At 39.9% G+C, this 21809-nt stretch overlaps 1 protein-coding gene across 1 annotated transcript; it reads left to right on the top strand.

Moving 5' to 3' along the window:
- Window positions 1-316: 316 nt before the first annotated feature.
- On the top strand, window positions 317-21603 carry LOC117441099 (serine/threonine-protein kinase D3-like; the record flags this gene model as incomplete). The annotated part of the gene is made up of 10 exons (XM_034077299.2): window positions 317-394; window positions 1991-2228; window positions 5189-5241; window positions 6006-6078; window positions 7221-7327; window positions 9657-9818; window positions 10174-10272; window positions 16713-16980; window positions 17172-17257; window positions 18884-21603. Coding segments are annotated over 10 exons (1338 nt in total), but the record flags the coding sequence as incomplete, so codon positions are not given.
- Between the last annotated feature and the right edge of the window lie 206 nt (window positions 21604-21809).

Here is a 21809-nt window from a genome sequence, read left to right as displayed (position 1 = left end):
CACTAAAAAAGCTCTGTCTAATCCTACGGTCTTACACAGTGTACATATATATTTACATAAACTCTATAATGTATAAATAATATAGTGTGTGTGTGTGTGTGTGTGTGTGTGTGTGTGTGTGTGTGTGTGTGTGTGTGTGTGTGTGTGTGTGTGTGTGTGTGTGTGTGTGTGTGTGTGTGTGTGTGTGTGTGTGTGTGTGTGTGTGTGTGTGTGTGTGTGTGTGTGTGTGTGTGTGTGTGTGTGTGTGTGTGTGTGTGTGTGTGTGTGTGTGTGTGTGTGTGTGTGTGTGTGTGTGTGTGTGTGTGTGTGTGTTCAGAGGAAGAGGCATTACTGGAGGCTGGACAGCAAGACTCTGACTCTGTTCCAGAACGAAAGTGGAGCCAAGTATTACAAGGTAGGAGATCCAGGCCCGATTTTTGTGTGTGTGTGTGCGCGTGTGTGTGTGTGTGTGTGTGTGTGAGGTCAGGAATCCAACATGAGGTCAAACCCAAAGACTTTCCAGGTTTTATTTTGGGATTTCCTAGAAGGAGAATATGTTTCCTGGAAATATGAGCGAGTGATTTGAGGTCAGCTCGTTTCATGTCGCTCCCTTTTGATCCGTTGACCTTCACCTCAAAGAGACTCAGTGTGAGGTCGAAGAGGAGGAGGAAGAGGAGGAAGAGGAGGAAGAAGAGGGTTTTTAATGTTAGCAAAGGAAGGAAGGGAAGCTTCAAGTTCAAAGAGAGCCTCTCAGTTCAGCAGAAACAGGAGAGGGTTCAGATGGAGCTGAAACCTCAGAGCTTTGTGGACTTAATGGTTATCACGAGTGGAATTGACCAGAGTGTGAAGAGAGGTGATGTTTTATCAGAGATTGGGTTTCAGCTGAAAGTGGACGTACATCTTGGACTTTTTCGACTTATTTTCCTTAGCGGCAGGAGATCCCGCTGTCTTAATAGGCGCTTTCACACCGGAGTACTTTTCCCGTTTAGTTCCGATAGTGCCTGGGATTTTGCGTTCACACCAAAAAGAGAACTTAGATCAGAGAACTTTTACCCCCGTGTTTAGTGCCTGCCAGAGAGATGGTGCTATCCTGGGAGAAAGAAGTACCAATTTCGATTGGCCTTGGCGAATTGCAAACCACGCCCCGTAAAACTCTGAAAAAATGAAAAGCCATTGTATTTGCTGGCTTTAGCATTATTAGCATTAGCATTATTAGCATTAGCATTATTAGCATTAGCATTATTAGCATTAGCATTATTAGCATTAGCATTAGCCCAGCGCACCAACGCAGAGAGACTAACTTATGGCAACACAAAATAAAACATGGGAGCGGTGGAGATGAGGAGGTGTCGGCGTTCTGGCGATTTACTCGGTCCCCAACTCCGGGGATTTCCGGCCGGGGACTCCGGGTGGCAGTATACGCCATGAAGTGGTTTGCGGCCTGCCAGTAAACCCGAAGAAGAAGAAGAAGAAGAAGAAGAAGAAGAAGAAGAAGAAGAAGAAGAAGAAGAAGAAGAAGTGACGTCAGCGGCTTCATTTGCCTAATCCTCCCTCAGGGACTTTTTTCCGGTGTGAACGCGATCTGTACTTAGTTCCATGGGGTACTAAGTGCTGGCACTAAGTGCTGCAAAGTACTTGGTGTGAAAGCGGCTAAAGGTAATTTACAAACAATTGTTGCTTAAAATGGTTATAAAAAGTGCAATTGAGCAGAATGTGAAGGGAGGAGCTGTCTTGTTAGTGTTGAGGCTTTGTTTTCCAAGCTGAAAGGGGAGGTACGTCCAACGAAAGGACGTTTTTTAATTTGTTTTGGACTCCTTTTTCGTACCGGCAGGAGATCCTTTTGAGGCTTTTATTGGTTCAAATTACTCTTGATTGTTTCATAAAGTAACATCTAGCAGAATGTGACGAGAGGAGATGTTTAAGTGCAGAAGAGTTGGCTTCTGAGCTGAAAGTGGAAGTATCTCTTATGGCGCTTGAATCTTTTTGACTTTCCCTGTCTTCCGCCCCACAGGAGATCCCTCTGTCTGAGATCCTGCAGGTGGAGTGTGCGCAGGACTTTGGGAACTTGCCTCCGGGCGGGAACCCTCACTGCTTCGAGGTGATCACGGGGAGCATGGTGTACTACGTGGGGGAGAATCTGGGAGAGAAGCACCCCAACGCGGCGCTGATGGCGTCCGGATGGGAGAAGGCCGTCCGACAGGCCATGATGCCCGTCACCCCCAAAGCCAGCGCGCAGGGCAAGGAGCACAGTGAGTCCCAGGGAGATATATAGATGAATCAATAGTTTACATTATATAAAAACATATGTAAATGTACAGGAAAATGTGTATTTTATATACGTAACAAATAAATACATATACACAGAAATAAATCAATACATGAGAGTGAAACATACCCTTACATTATATGGACAGAAAAAGGGATACAAATCAATAAATCACATTATATAAAAACAATTGTATGTACAGAAGAAATATGAGTATTTACAATAAATAAATATATTTTGGGAAAATAAATAAACACAAATAAATTAGGGTGAAAAATAACCAGAAAAAGAAAAGGGTGAATTTTATTATAAATCGTCCGAAAAGTCAGTTAAAAAAATGTAACTAAAGAAAACTAAAATCAAGAAAACTAATAAAACATAAAAATATAGAAAACAATGATATCTTGATTTAAAGGAAAAAAATCTATAAATTACTTAAAATAAAAACCATAAAAAATATACGTAAAAAAAATGTGTATTTTAAATGCAAAAAAAAATAATATTTGTATTTAATATGTTTAGAAAGAACAATTAAAAAGGTGTCTTTCATTAAAAATCCTCAACAAAAATACGTGTGTTTTTTAAAAGGACACTCATTTTCTGTTAGTGTGAAAATAAGAGTTCCCGGGTGTTTCTCAATGTCGAGGAAGGATGCTCCAGAGCCACTATTTCAAGGATGCTACGTCATCGAGTCCCGCCAAAGGACTGCTGCAATGTCCAGCATGCTTGGAATTCTACCGAGCCCGGCGTACTTAGTTGCGGGAAATTTCGAGGCTGCACCTCCGCAGTCTTAAAATCCCCACAATGCTTTGCGCCCGGACCAATTTCCAAAATCTTTCGCGCTCCATTGAAGGCGGGGCCTCTCATATGACGCACGCCTGTTCCACCATTCTTCGTTTTCCGAGGCTAGGAAGGATTCTTGCCTCGCTTCTGAAGGACCTGACTCGGAGGGACATGTCCTACCAAGGAAGCGTCCTCGACATTGAGAAAGACCCCCTGTCTGGAGATCCAACAACTTGTGATGTCAACTTCCTGCACGTTTTTCAAAGTAAAAGCCTCTCAGGGTTGGGAATTGATTCCAGTTCTCGAAACGCTTTCAATGCGAAACATTCGGAGAAAGTTGCATTTAGACCTCCAGAAGGTTCCCAAAGAAAAGCTTTTTTAATTCAAACATGACCGTATCAAGCGTCTTTGAGCACTAGGAAAACCGCTAGAAAAATCGCATTTATTATTATATATAAATAGTAAACAATAGCAGCCTTTTTCAGAATAAAAGCCTTCTCCTTTGAGGTTTTTTAAGAACCTGGACGTCCCACAGTTTGAAGTCCTGTCAGCGACGTTACATAACGTTGTATCTGATGACCTGGACGTGAACAGGCTGGCAGTATTGATCGCCGCGAGGGATGAAAGTGGGACGGAGATCTGAAATCGATCTCCGCTCATGAGTGGAAATTCCCTCTGAGCCGCAGCTTCCTCTGAGCGCAGCTTCCTCTGAGCGCAGCTTCCTCTGAGCGCAGCTTCCTCTGAGCGCAGCTTCCTCTGAGCGCAAAGCGCCCTCTGAGCGCAAAGCGCCCTCTGAGCGCAAAGCGCCCTCTGAGCGCAGCTTCCTCTGAGCGCAAAGCGCCCTCTGAGCCGCAGCTTCCTCTGAGCCGCAGCGCCCTCTGAGCGCAAAGCGCCCTCTGAGCGCAGCGCCCTCTGAGCGCAGCGCCCTCTGAGCGCAGCTTCCTCTGAGCGCAGCTTCCTCTGAGCCGCAGCTTCCTCTGAGCCGCAGCGCCCTCTGAGCCGCAGCGCCCTCTGAGCGCAGCGCCCTCTGAGCGCAAAGCGCCCTCTGAGCGCAAAGCGCCCTCTGAGCGCAAAGCGCCCTCTGGCTTTCATCCACTGATCATTTCACAATGTCAGGTCTGACAGAACCTTTGATATGATTTATACAGCCCAATATCAGTGGACTTCACCGTGTGTACAGAATATCAGTATGACAATACGACACCCTCTGTCCTCAGACCCTCTGTCCTTAGACCCTCTGTCCTCAGACCCTCTGTCCTCAGACCCTCTGTCCTCAGACCCTCTGTCCTTAGACCCTCTGTCCTTAGACCCTCTGTCCTTAGACCCTCTGTCCTCAGACCCTCTGTCCTCAGACCCTCTGTCCTTAGACCCTCTGTCCTTAGGCCCTCTGCCCTTAGACCCTCTGTCCTTAGACCCTCTGTCCTTAGACCCTCTGTCCTCAGACCCTCTGTCCTTAGACCCTCTGTCCTTAGACCCTCTATCCTCAGACCCTCTGTCCTCAGACCCTCTGTCCTCAGACCCTCTGTCCTCAGACCCTCTGTCCTTAGACCCTCTATCCTCAGACCCTCTGTCCTCAGACCCTCTGTCCTCAGACCCTCTGTCCTCAGACCCTCTGTCCTTAGGCCCTCTGCCCTTAGACCCTCTGTCCTTAGACCCTCTGTCCTCAGACCCTCTGTCCTCAGACCCTCTGTCCTCAGACCCTCTGTCCTTTGACCCTCTCTCCTTAGACCCTCTGTCCTCAGACCCTCTGTCCTCAGACCCTCTGTCCTTAGACCCTCTGTCCTCAGACCTCTAGACAATACGACACCCTCTGAAGTTTTTCCTTGTACGATGTGAGGGTCTCAGGACAGAGGGTCTAAGGACAGAGGGTCTGAGGACAGAGCTTTATCAAAAAGGAAGGTCTTAAGCGCACTCTTAAAAACGGATAGGGTGTCTGCCGCCCGAACATGAAGTCAGTGTTGTTAATTATCTCCTGTGTGTGTGTGTGTGTGTGTGTGTGTGTGTGTGTGTGTGTGTGTGTGTGTGTGTGTGTGTGTGTGTGTGTGTGTGTGTGTGTGTGTGTGTGTGTGTGTGTGTGTGTGTGTGTGTGTGTGTGTGTGTGTGTGTGTGTGTGTGTGTGTGTGTGTGTGTGTGTGTGTGTGTGTGTGTGTGTGTGTTCAGAAGAAGTCTCTATCAGCATATCGGTATCAAACTCCCAGATACAGGAAAATGTGGTAAGTCCCGTTTGCTTCTCATTTGAGTGTAAATAAATCCTAAGGTTATGAAAAGTGAAATCAACAAACTGGTTCTGCGTTGCATGAAAACAAAATGGTGGGAAAGATGGAAGAATGTTATAGTTCGTAAATATGATTTATCGTCATGGAGACATTTTACGTTCATTTCTTTAACACTTGTTGAGATATTTCACACTGGACGTTTAGCTTTAGTGTTCATTACATGAATTCTCCATCTGCTAACTTTACTCAGAATTTTTTATTGTCCCTTCCAGGCTTCCATACTCACCACGGTTTTTAGGTTGAAACGCCAAATAAAACCTCCTTTTTCAAATGTCACAGAGCTTTAAAGGTGTTTCTAGCTTATTATCAAGGCACAGTCACTTACAAATATATGTATTCACTTACTACCGTACTTGTTGGACTATAAAGCGCACCTGCATATAAGCTGCAGCAGCTACATTGTCCGTCTGTCTTGCTCTCGTTCTGTCTCTCGGTTCCACTTTTACTTTGGCGCGCTACCTGTCTCACTCTTTTCCGGCCTCCAGCTTTTCCTGCTGGAGCCCGCCGCTTAGAGGTGGCGGGCGCGGACCGGTCCTAGAGCCCGTAGTGTTAAAGGTGGTTAATTTCACCTGTAAAATCCATAGATGTAGGAGGTTCCCTAGTGGCCGTTAGCTGTACACAAAAAATGGGGGAAAAAGTCGCGGCTTATACTCCGAAAAGTACGGTAATTATCTAATTCAACCGTGTGATCTCTCTTTCAGGACATCAGCTCAGTGTATCAGATCTTTGCCGACGAAGTCCTCGGATCCGGACAGTTTGGGATCGTCTACGGAGGTGAGAGGGACAAAATATAGTACAATTAAACCAGGGATGGGCACATGGGGGCCCTCAGATACATTTATAAACAACGTAATTAATTAAAAAAAATATATATATTATTATTTTTTTATTTTTACTTGTAGTACTGATACCGTCCACTAGTTACGTCGCGAGCTGCATACATGATTTGGTTCGGCAGCCAAATACCTGAAAATAATCTGTGACGCGTTTGTGTGTGTATTGTGTTTGTTGCCCGGGGCAACACTCAGAAGAAACCCCGGCTGTTGTTACACCTGCTGTGACGTTACCGCTTGTAATTATGCCGTTACAAGCTTAAAGGTTGTATTTATCGGAATTTAGCGAAACAAGTTCAATATTCTAAAAACCAAGACTTTGTTTATTTAAAATCAGATGAAAACAAACTGTCACGGACCCTGCCGTGTTATCTATGATTACTATACGCTGTTCATTCATAATGTCAGCGGGGGGGAGGGGGGGCGGCGCTGCGGAACAGCCGAGTGCGGGCTGACGGGTGTCTGTGTGGACACTCCCCTTATGAGTCAGGGCTGTGAAGTGTCTGAGGTTCAAGTTAGACAGCTAACGTCTGGGTAGTGTTCATGACTTCATGTGTATGTCATCTTAATGGTTCATCTCAATGCACACACATTTTCTGTGCTTTCCAATAGTTTAAAATAGTTTTATTCCACTGTTAAATAACCTGTTCAACACAAACATGCCACCTGTAAACATTAAATAAAATGTCTGTGAACTGATATTTGTTCAGTGGCGTATTGGAGGATGTTCCCTGAGAGAATGTAAAATGTCAATGAAGATCAGAGTTAGTATATTTGTTAATAATTACAATACATGGAATTTGTGTGTGTGTGTTCCAAGTGAATCTGCGGCCCCCTGGTGGCCAGTACACACATTACGCGGCCCCCACCACCATCCAAGCTGCCACCCCTGCATTAAACTAAATTGCACACGTAGCACTTACGGTCAAACACGTCAAACCTCTTAGTCTTCAAATAAAAGGCTAAGAGAATGACTTCGTGTGTGGCTCGTCTTCCTGCTCCAGGAACTCCAGATGGCGTCCTGTAGGTAATTAGTCGATTGATTAATGTTTCAGTCGAGAGCTAAAGTGTTTTCCTCCGCAGGTAAGCACAGGAAGACGGGCAGAGACGTGGCGATTAAAATCATCGACAAAATGAGATTTCCAACCAAGCAGGAGAGCCAGCTGAGGAACGAGGTCGCCATCCTGCAGGTACCGAATATATATATACACGTACAAATACACATTTGATCAAGTACTGCATATAAGTACTCTCTTTTGACATTATGCTATATATACTTTTATACATTTGAGAGAATAATATTGTACTTTTTACTCCGCTATCACATTACTACTAATCTACTGATCTCGACTAACTACTTATTTAAAATGCTTCAACATGTATGTCTTAATCATAAAACTAAATAATATAATATCTGAAAAGAGCCCTCCTGCATACAGAGTACTTATCCTCAGTTCTTTACTTGAAATGGAATATTTTAACATCACTTTATTAACCCTTGGATGCCCGAGTGACTGGACTCTTCCATAAGTGGGTCAAAAAGGACCCGTAATATGTGTTTTTATGCCATTTTGGTTTAGAAAAATGGCTTGTAATATATTTTGGTTCACACTAGAAATATTTTTATATTGAATTTTTCACTATTTAGAATTGTAGAATTTTTTTTTTACATTTTGAAAGAAAAACGTTTTCCCGTAGGATCCCATAGAAATGCTTGCGGGTCATTTTTGGCCCGCTTATGGAAGCTTGGGGTAGAAATACAAAAACTACAATTTCTTAAAATGTAAATTAAAATTTGAATGGCTTGATATCCAAAACATGTTCTTTGAGGAATAGCTGGAATAGGAAATGATAAAAAAAAATGTAATTACAAAGATACTTCAAGAAAACCAGCTCACCGTGTCCAAAAAGACCCACTTATGTATCAAGTAAATAGTCTGAGTACTTCTTCCACCTCTGCATGCAGTATACATGCAGTTAGACATACAAATAAGTAACGTTATTATGCAAGTGAAATGCAGGACTACCTCAAATATATACAATCCTACAGTATATGTACAGCAAGGCAAGGCAAGGCAAGGCAAGTTTATTTATATAGCACTTTTCAACGCAAGGCAATTCAAAGTGCTTTACAAAAAATGAAAGACATTAAGCATTAAAAAAGAAAATCTAATAAAATAAACATTAAAAGAAAAAGTACATGGATAAAAGAAAAAGTACATGGATAAAAAGAAAAAGTACATGGATAAAAGAAAAAGTACATGGATAAAAAGAAAAAGTACATGGATAAAAGAAAAAGTACATGGATAAAAGAAAAAGTTCATGGATAAAAAGAAAAAGTACATGGATAAAAGAAAAAGTACATGGATAAAAAGAAAAAGTACATGGATAAAAGAAAAAGTACATGGATAAAAAGAAAAAGTACATGGATAAAAGAAAAAGTACATGGATAAAAGAAAAAGTACATGGATAAAAAGAAAAAGTACATGGATAAAAGAAAAAGTACATGGATAAAAAGAAAAAGTACATGGATAAAAAGAAAAAGTACATGGATAAAAGAAAAAGTACATGGATAAAAAGAAAAAGTACATGGATAAAAAGAAAAAGTACATGGATAAAAAAAAGTACATGGATAAAAAGAAAAAGTACATGGATAAAAAGAAAAGGTACATGGGTAAAAGAAAAAGTACATGGTACATGGATAAAAAGAAAAAGTACATGGATAAAAGTTACAGTGCAGTCTAAAATATGAATAGTTCAATTAAACATTAAAAGAAAAAGTACATGGATAAAAAGAAAAAGTACATGGATAAAAGAAAAAGTACATGGATAAAAAGAAAAAGTACATGGATAAAAAGAAAAAGTACATGGATAAAAGAAAAAGTACATGGATAAAAGAAAAAGTACATGGATAAAAGAAAAAGTACATGGATAAAAAGAAAAGGTACATGGGTAAAAGAAAAAGTACATGGTACATGGATAAAAAGAAAAAGTACATGGATAAAAGTTACAGTGCAGTCTAAAATATGAATAGTTCAATTAAACATTAAAAGAAAAAGTACATGGATAAAAAGAAAAAGTACATGGATAAAAGAAAAAGTACATGGATAAAAGAAAAAGTACGTGAATAAAAAGAAAAAGTACATGGATAAAAGAAAAAGTACATGGATAAAAGAAAAAGTACATGGATAAAAAGAAAAAGTACATGGATAAAAGAAAAAGTACATGGATAAAAAGAAAAAGTACATGGATAAAAGAAAAAGTACATGGATAAAAAGAAAAAGTACATGGATAAAAGAAAAAGTACATGGATAAAAGAAAAAGTACATGGATAAAAAGAAAAAGTACATGGATAAAAGAAAAAGTACATGGATAAAAAGAAAAAGTACATGGATAAAAAGAAAAAGTACATGGATAAAAGAAAAAGTACATGGATAAAAAGTTCTTAAAGCAATTCAAGTGACCAAAACTACATTAAATTGTGTTTTTTGTCCATGTTTTCCCGCCCGGTTCCGTCAGAACCTGCACCACCCGGGCATCGTGAACCTGGAGTGCATGTTCGAGACCCCGGAGCAGGTGTTCGTGGTGATGGAGAAGCTGCACGGAGACATGCTGGAGACCATCCTGTCCAGCGAGAAGAGCCGGCTCCCTGAACGCATCACCAAGTTCCTGGTCACGCAGGTCAGTGAACGCCACATTCTCTTGCACTATTTTATCTGTTCTATGTCCTATATTCAGAGATGGCAAAAGTACACACGTCCTTTACTCAAGTAGAAGTACAGATACTCGTGTTTAAAAATACTTTAGAAGTACTGACTAAACTTCAAGTAAAAGTAAAGAAGTATGGGCTGACCCATCACAACAGAGCTAACCAATCAGAGCAGCTCTGGTTTCAGACAGAGGGTGAAAAGAGGTGCTGCAGCGCATTAAAGCACGGAGACAGGTTATGGGTTTGCGAATCCTGTCTGAGTTATTTTAAGATCTCAAAGATTCAAAGGCCTTGTGTTAAATCTACTTCTTCACGTTGTGTGTGTAGATCCTCGTGGCCCTCAGACATCTTCACTTCAAGAACGTCGTGCACTGTGACCTGAAGCCGGAGAACGTCCTCTTGACTTCAGCAGAACCCTTCCCTCAGGTTAGAAACACTTAAAGTAACGAACCTGTGTTCAACATGTAAGAAGTAGAAAGTACAGGTATTTGTGTTCAACATGAGAGAAGTAGAAAGTACAGGTATTTGAGTTCAACATGTAAGAAGTAGAAAGTACAGGTATTTGTGTTCAACATGAGAGAAGTAGAAAGTACAGGTATTTGAGTTCAACATGTAAGAAGTAGAAAGTACAGGTATTTGTGTTCAACATGAGAGAAGTAGAAAGTACAGGTATTTGAGTTCAACATGTAAGAAGTAGAAAGTACAGGTATTTGAGTTCAACATGTGAGAAGTAGAAAGTACAGGTATTTGAGTTCAACATGTGAGAAGTAGAAAGTACAGGTATTTGTGTTCAACATGAGAGAAGTAGAAAGTACAGGTATTTGAGTTCAACATGTGAGAAGTAGAAAGTACAGGTATTTGTGTTCAACATGAGAGAAGTAGAAAGTACAGGTATTTGAGTTCAACATGTGAGAAGTAGAAAGTACAGGTATTTGAGTTCAACATGTAAGAAGTAGAAAGTACAGGTATTTGGGTTCAACATGTGAGAAGTAGAAAGTACAGGTATTTGAGTTCAACATGTAAGAAGTAGAAAGTACAGGTATTTGAGTTCAACGTGTGAGAAGTAGAAAGTACAGGTATTTGGGTTCAACATGTGAGAAGTAGAAAGTACAGGTATTTGAGTTCAACATGTGAGAAGTAGAAAGTACAGGTATTTGAGTTCAACATGTAAGAAGTAGAAAGTACAGGTATTTGAGTTCAACATGTAAGAAGTAGAAAGTACAGGTATTTGAGTTCAACATGTGAGAAGTAGAAAGTACAGGTATTTGAGTTCAACATGTAAGAAGTAGAAAGTACAGGTATTTGTGTTCAACATGTAAGAAGTAGAAAGTACAGGTATTTGGGTTCAACATGAGAGAAGTAGAAAGTACAGGTATTTGTGTTCAACATGTAAGAAGTATAAAGTACAGGTATTTGAGTTCAACATGTGAGAAGTAGAAAGTACAGGTATTTGTGTTCAACATGTAAGAAGTATAAAGTACAGGTATTTGAGTTCAACATGTAAGAAGTAGAAAGTACAGGTATTTGGGTTCAACGTGTGAGAAGTAGAAAGTACAGGTATTTGAGTTCAACATGTAAGAAGTAGAAAGTACAGGTATTTGGGTTCAACGTGTAAGAAGTAGAAAGTACAGGTATTTGTGTTCAACATGTGAGAAGTAGAAAGTACAGGTATTTGAGTTCAACATGTAAGAAGTAGAAAGTACAGGTATTTGGGTTCAACATGTGAGAAGTAGAAAGTACAGGTATTTGAGTTCAACATGTGAGAAGTAGAAAGTACAGGTATTTGAGTTCAACATGTAAGAAGTAGAAAGTACAGGTATTTGGGTTCAACATGTGAGAAGTAGAAAGTACAGGTATTTGAGTTCAACATGTAAGAAGTAGAAAGTACAGGTATTTGAGTTCAACGTGTGAGAAGTAGAAAGTACAGGTATTTGAGTTCAACATGTGAGAAGTAGAAAGTACAGGTATTTGGGTTCAACATGTGAGAAGTAGAAAGTACAGGTATTTGAGTTCAACATGTGAGAAGTAGAAAGTACAGGTATTTGAGTTCAACATGTAAGAAGTAGAAAGTACAGGTATTTGAGTTCAACATGTAAGAAGTAGAAAGTACAGGTATTTGAGTTCAACATGTGAGAAGTAGAAAGTACAGGTATTTGAGTTCAACATGTAAGAAGTAGAAAGTACAGGTATTTGTGTTCAACATGTGAGAAGTATAAAGTACAGGTATTTGAGTTCAACATGTGAGAAGTAGAAAGTACAGGTATTTGTGTTCAACATGTAAGAAGTATAAAGTACAGGTATTTGAGTTCAACATGTAAGAAGTAGAAAGTACAGGTATTTGGGTTCAACGTGTGAGAAGTAGAAAGTACAGGTATTTGAGTTCAACATGTAAGAAGTAGAAAGTACAGGTATTTGGGTTCAACGTGTAAGAAGTAGAAAGTACAGGTATTTGTGTTCAACATGTGAGAAGTAGAAAGTACAGGTATTTGAGTTCAACATGTAAGAAGTAGAAAGTACAGGTATTTGGGTTCAACATGTGAGAAGTAGAAAGTACAGGTATTTGAGTTCAACATGTGAGAAGTAGAAAGTACAGGTATTTGAGTTCAACATGTAAGAAGTAGAAAGTACAGGTATTTGAGTTCAACATGTGAGAAGTAGAAAGTACAGGTATTTGAGTTCAACATGTAAGAAGTAGAAAGTACAGGTATTTGTGTTCAACATGTAAGAAGTATAAAGTACAGGTATTTGTGTTCAACATGTAAGAAGTATAAAGTACAGGTATTTGAGTTCAACATGTAAGAAGTAGAAAGTACAGGTATTTGGGTTCAACGTGTGAGAAGTAGAAAGTACAGGTATTTGAGTTCAACATGTGAGAAGTAGAAAGTACAGGTATTTGAGTTCAACATGTAAGAAGTAGAAAGTACAGGTATTTGAGTTCAACATGTAAGAAGTAGAAAGTACAGGTATTTGAGTTCAACATGTGAGAAGTAGAAATTACAGGTATTTGAGTTCAACATGTAAGAAGTAGAAAGTACAGGTATTTGGGTTCAACATGTGAGAAGTAGAAAGTACAGGTATTTGAGTTCAACATGTGAGAAGTAGAAAGTACAGGTATTTGAGTTCAACATGTAAGAAGTAGAAAGTACAGGTATTTGAGTTCAACATGTAAGAAGTAGAAAGTACAGGTATTTGAGTTCAACATGTAAGAAGTAGAAAGTACAGGTATTTGGGTTCAACATGTGAGAAGTAGAAAGTACAGGTATTTGAGTTCAACATGAGAGAAGTAGAAAGTACAGGTATTTGTGTTCAACATGTGAGAAGTAGAAAGTACAGGTATTTGAGTTCAACATGTGAGAAGTAGAAATTACAGGTATTTGGGTTCAACATGTAAGAAGTAGAAAGTACAGGTATTTGTGTTCAACATGTAAGAAGTAGAAAGTACAGGTATTTGAGTTCAACATGTGAGAAGTAGAAAGTACAGGTATTTGAGTTCAACATGTGAGAAGTAGAAAGTACAGGTATTTGTGTTCAACATGTAAGAAGTAGAAAGTACAGGTATTTGAGTTCAACATGTAAGAAGTAGAAAGTACAGGTATTTGAGTTCAACATGTAAGAAGTAGAAAGTACAGGTATTTGAGTTCAACATGTAAGAAGTAGAAAGTACAGGTATTTGTGTTCAACATGTAAGAAGTAGAAAGTACAGGTATTTGAGTTCAACATGTGAGAAGTAGAAAGTACAGGTATTTGAGTTCAACATGTAAGAAGTAGAAAGTACAGGTATTTGGGTTCAACATGTGAGAAGTAGAAAGTACAGGTATTTGAGTTCAACATGTAAGAAGTAGAAAGTACAGGTATTTGAGTTCAACGTGTGAGAAGTAGAAAGTACAGGTATTTGAGTTCAACATGTGAGAAGTAGAAAGTACAGGTATTTGGGTTCAACATGTGAGAAGTAGAAAGTACAGGTATTTGAGTTCAACATGTAAGAAGTAGAAAGTACAGGTATTTGAGTTCAACATGTAAGAAGTAGAAAGTACAGGTATTTGAGTTCAACATGTGAGAAGTAGAAAGTACAGGTATTTGAGTTCAACATGTAAGAAGTAGAAAGTACAGGTATTTGTGTTCAACATGTAAGAAGTAGAAAGTACAGGTATTTGGGTTCAACATGAGAGAAGTAGAAAGTACAGGTATTTGTGTTCAACATGTAAGAAGTATAAAGTACAGGTATTTGAGTTCAACATGTGAGAAGTAGAAAGTACAGGTATTTGTGTTCAACATGTAAGAAGTATAAAGTACAGGTATTTGAGTTCAACATGTAAGAAGTAGAAAGTACAGGTATTTGGGTTCAACGTGTGAGAAGTAGAAAGTACAGGTATTTGAGTTCAACATGTAAGAAGTAGAAAGTACAGGTATTTGGGTTCAACGTGTAAGAAGTAGAAAGTACAGGTATTTGTGTTCAACATGTGAGAAGTAGAAAGTACAGGTATTTGAGTTCAACATGTAAGAAGTAGAAAGTACAGGTATTTGGGTTCAACATGTGAGAAGTAGAAAGTACAGGTATTTGAGTTCAACATGTGAGAAGTAGAAAGTACAGGTATTTGAGTTCAACATGTAAGAAGTAGAAAGTACAGGTATTTGAGTTCAACATGTGAGAAGTAGAAAGTACAGGTATTTGAGTTCAACATGTAAGAAGTAGAAAGTACAGGTATTTGAGTTCAACATGTAAGAAGTAGAAAGTACAGGTATTTGTGTTCAACATGTAAGAAGTAGAAAGTACAGGTATTTGTGTTCAACATGTAAGAAGTATAAAGTACAGGTATTTGAGTTCAACATGTAAGAAGTAGAAAGTACAGGTATTTGGGTTCAACGTGTGAGAAGTAGAAAGTACAGGTATTTGAGTTCAACATGTAAGAAGTAGAAAGTACAGGTATTTGAGTTCAACATGTAAGAAGTAGAAAGTACAGGTATTTGAGTTCAACATGTGAGAAGTAGAAATTACAGGTATTTGAGTTCAACATGTAAGAAGTAGAAAGTACAGGTATTTGGGTTCAACATGTGAGAAGTAGAAAGTACAGGTATTTGAGTTCAACATGTGAGAAGTAGAAAGTACAGGTATTTGAGTTCAACATGTAAGAAGTAGAAAGTACAGGTATTTGAGTTCAACATGTAAGAAGTAGAAAGTACAGGTATTTGAGTTCAACATGTAAGAAGTAGAAAGTACAGGTATTTGTGTTCAACATGTGAGAAGTAGAAAGTACAGGTATTTGAGTTCAACATGTGAGAAGTAGAAATTACAGGTATTTGGGTTCAACATGTAAGAAGTAGAAAGTACAGGTATTTGTGTTCAACATGTAAGAAGTAGAAAGTACAGGTATTTGAGTTCAACATGTGAGAAGTAGAAAGTACAGGTATTTGAGTTCAACATGTAAGAAGTAGAAAGTACAGGTATTTGAGTTCAACATGTAAGAAGTAGAAAGTACAGGTATTTGAGTTCAACATGTGAGAAGTAGAAATTACAGGTATTTGGGTTCAACATGTAAGAAGTAGAAAGTACAGGTATTTGTGTTCAACATGTAAGAAGTAGAAAGTACAGGTATTTGAGTTCAACATGTAAGAAGTAGAAAGTACAGGTATTTGAGTTCAACATGTAAGAAGTAGAAAGTACAGGTATTTGAGTTCAACATGTAAGAAGTAGAAAGTACAGGTATTTGAGTTCAACATGTAAGAAGTAGAAAGTACAGGTATTTGAGTTCAACATGTAAGAAGTAGAAAGTACAGGTATTTGAGTTCAACATGTAAGAAGTAGAAAGTACAGGTATTTGTGTTCAACATGTAAGAAGTAGAAAGTACAGGTATTTGAGTTCAACATGTAAGAAGTAGAAAGTACAGGTATTTGGGTTCAACATGTAAGAAGTAGAAAGTACAGGTATTTGTGTTCAACATGTAAGAAGTAGAAAGTACAGGTATTTGAGTTCAACATGTAAGAAGTAGAAAGTACAGGTATTTGTGTTCAACATGAGAGAAGTAGAAAGTACAGGTATTTGTGTTCAACATGTAAGAAGTAGAAAGTACAGGTATTTGGGTTCAACATGTGAGAAGTAGAAAGTACAGGTATTTGAGTTCAACATGAGAGAAGTAGAAAGTACAGGTATTTGAGTTCAACATGTGAGAAGTAGAAAGTACAGGTATTTGAGTTCAACATGTAAGAAGTAGAAAGTACAGGTATTTGAGTTCAACATGAGAGAAGTAGAAAGTACAGGTATTTGAGTTCAACATGTAAGAAGTAGAAAGTACAGGTATTTGAGTTCAACATGTAAGAAGTAGAAAGTACAGGTATTTGAGTTCAACATGTGAGAAGTAGAAAGTACAGGTATTTGTGTTCAACATGTAAGAAGTAGAAAGTACAGGTATTTGAGTTCAACATGTAAGAAGTAGAAAGTACAGGTATTTGTGTTCAACATGAGAGAAGTAGAAAGTACAGGTATTTGTGTTCAACATGTAAGAAGTAGAAAGTACAGGTATTTGGGTTCAACATGTGAGAAGTAGAAAGTACAGGTATTTGAGTTCAACATGAGAGAAGTAGAAAGTACAGGTATTTGAGTTCAACATGTGAGAAGTAGAAAGTACAGGTATTTGAGTTCAACATGAGAGAAGTAGAAAGTACAGGTATTTGAGTTCAACATGTAAGAAGTAGAAAGTACAGGTATTTGAGTTCAACATGTAAGAAGTAGAAAGTACAGGTATTTGAGTTCAACATGTAAGAAGTAGAAAGTACAGGTATTTGAGTTCAACAGGTAAGAAGTAGAAATGTGTACTTAAGTCGGTAACTAAGTGTGTGTACTCCACGACCTCCCGCCTCTCTCCTGCAGGTGAAGCTGTGTGACTTCGGTTTCGCTCGGATCATCGGGGAGAAGTCGTTCCGGCGCTCGGTGGTCGGCACGCCGGCGTACCTGGCTCCCGAGGTTCTGCGGAGCAAAGGTTACAACCGCTCTCTGGACATGTGGTCGGTGGGCGTCATCGTGTACGTCAGCCTCAGCGGGACGTTCCCCTTCAACGAGGACGAGGACATCAACGACCAGATCCAGAACGCTGCCTTCATGTACCCCTCGAACCCCTGGAAGCAGATCTCGGAGCAGGGTGAGTTTAACTTCCCGTCTTTTGCTCAGTGAAAGAAAACCTATGACTGGAAGCATCTGGAACATGCAGGAGTATTTCAACACAGTAGATCTAATACGTCCAGATGTATTGAATATATTTGAAGGCAGGACTGTGGATCAAACTTCAGATCTGACTTGCTGTGGATGTTCACTCAGTGCTTCCTCTTTCAGCCCAGGACCTGGTCAACAACCTGCTGCAGGTGAAGATGAGGAAGCGCTACAGCGTGGACAAATCTCTGAGCCACCCCTGGCTGCAGGTGACACGCTTTATGTCTTTTACTAACCTAAAGCATCCGGAGGACTCTCCAGACAGCTGAAGGACGTATAATGGAGAAGTCTGTCCTGCGAAGTAACCAGAAGTATTTCATGCCCTCTTTAATAAGCTAATGGAAACATCACATCAAGTTTTATTTATATAGCACATTTATAAACGATTCTTGGTGGAGCCAAAGTGCTGTACATAAAATAAAAATAGCCTACAGTACCCTCTGTCCTCAGACCCTCTGTCCTCAGACCCTCTGTCCTCAGACCCTCTGTCCTCATACCCTCTGTCCTTAGACCCTCTGTCCTTAGACCCTCTGTCCTCAGACCCTCTGTCCTCAGACCCTCTGTCCTTAGACCCTCTGTCCTCAGACCCTCTGTCCTTAGACCCTCTGTCCTCAGACCCTCTGTCCTTAGACCCTCTGTCCTCAGACCCTCTGTCCTCAGACCCTCTGTCCTTTACCCTCTATCCTTAGACCCTCTGTCCTCAGACCCTCTATCCTTAGACCCTCTGTCCTTAGACCCTCTGTCCTTAGACCCTCTGTCCTTAGACCCTCTGTCCTTTACCCTCTATCCTTAGACCCTCTGTCCTTAGACCCTCTGTCCTCAGACCCTCTGTCCTTAGACCCTCTGTCCTCAGACCCTCTGTCCTTTACCCTCTATCCTTAGACCCTCTGTCCTCAGACCCTCTATCCTTAGACCCTCTGTCCTTAGACCCTCTGTCCTCAGACCCTCTGTCCTTAGACCCTCTGTCCTCAGACCCTCTGTCCTCAGACCCTCTGTCCTCAGACCCTCTGTCCTTAGACCCTCTGTCCTCAGACCCTCTGTCCTTAGACCCTCTGTCCTCAGACCCTCTGTCCTTAGACCCTCTGTCCTCAGACCCTCTGTCCTCAGACCCTCTGTCCTTTACCCTCTATCCTTAGACCCTCTGTCCTCAGACCCTCTATCCTTAGACCCTCTGTCCTTAGACCCTCTGTCCTTAGACCCTCTGTCCTTAGACCCTCTGTCCTTTACCCTCTATCCTTAGACCCTCTGTCCTTAGACCCTCTGTCCTCAGACCCTCTGTCCTTAGACCCTCTGTCCTCAGACCCTCTGTCCTTTACCCTCTATCCTTAGACCCTCTGTCCTCAGACCCTCTATCCTTAGACCCTCTGTCCTTAGACCCTCTGTCCTTAGACCCTCTGTCCTTAGACCCTCTGGCTGCTAAATCTTCAGAACTGTTACAGTCAAAGTTAACTTTATTGTCAATCTTCCAGTTTGTGTGTACAGACAGAGAGATCGAAATACTGTTTCCCACAATCCAGAAAACAAAAACTAATATATATAAAAATATGTACACACAATCAACTGACATTTGTATACATATGCACACATTAAGACATAAGTAAAAGCACATCAATCAATATATACAATAACACTTCAATATCTTTGGGAAATGTACTTTAGTGCAAGATTCTCCATAGCAGCGTGAAAAGCGTCTTTTGTAAATGGTGTAATTTCTTTTTGTATATTTAATATTTTTGTATGCATGCTTCTTAGTCTTTGGCTCTTTTCTGCTGTAACAAAGGTGCATTTCCCCTCCGTGGGACGAGTGAAGGGATTCTGATTGTTCTCTCCCTCAGGACTACCAGACCTGGATGGACCTCAGAGAGTTCGAGACGCGTCTGGGCGAGCGCTACATCACGCACGAGAGCGACGACGCTCGCTGGGAGGAGCACGCAGACGAGAGAAACCTTCATTACCCAAAACACTTCATAATGTCCCGAAACCTGGACGACATGGACGAGGATCCCTGAACATGGTTTCCTACACGGACACACGGACTGAGAAACGACTCTGTGACAATCATTCAGGTCTCGAGAGCTTTTATTTTGAACACATTTTACAGCGTTACCTGGGGTAGTTACTATAGCAACGCAGTGTAGGCGGGGCTCCCGTCGAGCTCCCGCTGGATTTTATCATCCCCAATGAGATGTAGGAACGTCGTCACCTCCTCGCTCGACCACGGTGTGCTTCTCTTTGACGTTGCCATTTTTGTAGCTCCTCCGTTTACAACAATGCTGCAAGCTTGCTTCTAGATATATACGCGACGCTAGGGATGACCTCGCGCGCGATCTTGTGACGATTCTCTCCGACCAATCAGCAGTCGAGAGTGCTGACGTCACTAGTTCAGCCCTGGCCTGATAGAACCACGATTTTATGGGGCCGGAAAAAGTACCCGCTAGCCGGCGCTACGCTATATGGAAAGGCCACCAAAAACTGGCCTGGCCGCTTGAGGACGCTTAAACGGGGCGACCCGCTGCAGTGGAAATGCGCCATAAGTTTGTTTGCCCTGTTCTGCTTAATTTGGCGTGACGTTGAAGTCGTGCTGCTGGACTCGGTTCCTTTATAGCATAACGTTAGCATTTTGCTGCCTTCTGGGCATTAGATTTATGATTTAGAAAATGATAAAAGTAGGGCAGACATGTGGAGATTATCCGGCTGAACAAAACGTGCAGTTATTCTATTTTTTACAATATTCCAAAAATCCTATGGAGAAATCTCGTTGCTTTTTGTCGAGGGAACCAGCAGCTCACTTCAGGGTCGGCCTACAAAAATACTTCATCACCGCACGGCTCTATCACCGGGTTGATAAATATTACATATAAGTAGCATTTTGTGGGGAAATACAAATTGTACAATGCGTTTTTGTCAAGACGGTGGAAGGAGTTAAAGGTCAGAGGTGAACCCAATATTCCAGTTATTTGGCGAGCGAGGCCTTCAGTGCCCCAAAACACTTCATTATGTCGACCTGGACGATATGGAAGAGGACCGTGAAAAACATTTCCTACGAGGAGACAACGACTGAGAAACGACACTGTGACAATCATTCAGATCCAGAGTTTTATTTTAACACATTTTACAGCAGGGTTTTTTTCTACAAGCCATAACCAACACGCCGAGAGCCAAAAGCTGGAAGATTTGAATAAAACGTCTGCGCTGAAAGACGAGCTGTAGCTAAGAGACTTTTTCAGCTCAAATAGCATATTTTTAGATCTCTTAAAGCTGTGCAGAGAGTTTCTATGTGACGATAAATCAGGAGAAATGTGTCTTAATTATTTTCTGACTGTAATGTTTTCATTGTTGGGATACTGTTTTAAAAATGGGAATTTCACTGATAATATCTTTTGGTTTGTTCTTCTGCAAAAGTAAACGTACTCTTAATCTGTAACGCTCATTACGCAGCAGAAAACAACATTTTATCAGATTGATTCTAAGCGTAGCGTTAGTGGAGGTTACGTTTTGTACGGTGGCCTTTTAAGGACATTTTAGACTTTCAAAGCAGAATATTAACTTACAGTTATGTCATGCTAACAGCTACGGCAACTATCAGAAAACTCTTGGGCTGTCCTCCACTAAAGCACTTTTAGTTTTACAGATCTGTCTCCTGAGAAAATAATGCAACAGAACTACTTTAAATATTCTGTTTTCCAGAGATTTGCTAAGAAAGTTTCTTGGAAAAAGTTATTCAGCATTAAAAATGCAGAAAACCTGGCATTGTCACATGCTAACTTTAGCATACTAACATAAAATGTCAATATATTAAAGACGAAACAATTAAACCTAAGACTTTTTACCTAATTATGGTTGTTCTGATTGTGGATCATCTTATCTCACATTCCTTTGTTGTAAAGAAAAGTTAGCTTTGTCACACAAATGCTAACCTTAGAATGCTAAAAGGCTTAATGTCAATAGCTAATGAATAATAAGCTATTTATCTAATGCTAACTTTTCCATCTGCATAGTAAGGCTTTGTGAAACCTGACAAATTAATAAAACAGAAGAAAAAGTATTGGTTCAAATAAAACATAAATCTTACATCGAAATGTATTCAAACTTCACTTATTAAGTAGCCTCCTATATTAGCTTTTGTAGCTAACTGTAGCTATCTACAATGTGAAAGCTAACGGAGCTAGCACAGTAATATTAGCATGTTAAAATGCTCTTTGCTAGCCACTTAAATGTTAACCAGCATCCATTCTAACTTGTTAGCATGTTAACAAAACACTGTGAAAAGGAGCTTTATCTGGCAAACATTTCACATGCTAACTAAGTATTTTTAAATATGATTATTTAAGACTCAGGTATCGTTAAATTAAATTGAGATGATCAAACTATAAAGTTATTTTCAGAGTGCTTCTCTCACTTTTTCTGATGAAGACAAGCTGAGAATCGAGCTGCTATTGTCTCACTGAGCTGCAGCCTGAGAAATTATTTCACGTTTTATATTTTTGCAATAAATGTTTAATGTCATAATGTGGGGGGGGAATTAAATGGTCTACTTTGGGAAAATCAAATGCTACATCCTTGTTGTTCAACTGTTCCTTTTATATTCATAGCACCATTACCGGCAGTGTTGGGAAAGTTCACTTTCTACATGAACTAGTTCAGTTCACAGTTCACACATTTTAAAATGAACTAGTTCAGTTCATAGTTCATAATTCAAAATGTTGAACTAAAGTTCATGGTTTCAAAAATGAACTAATTTATAGTTCATAGTTCTTTTTT

This window comes from Pseudochaenichthys georgianus, unplaced genomic scaffold (assembly GCF_902827115.2).
Source record: "Pseudochaenichthys georgianus unplaced genomic scaffold, fPseGeo1.2 scaffold_1477_arrow_ctg1, whole genome shotgun sequence".
NCBI classification, from domain to species: domain Eukaryota; kingdom Metazoa; phylum Chordata; class Actinopteri; order Perciformes; family Channichthyidae; genus Pseudochaenichthys; species Pseudochaenichthys georgianus.
This window is presented reverse-complemented; position numbering and strand designations above follow the sequence as displayed.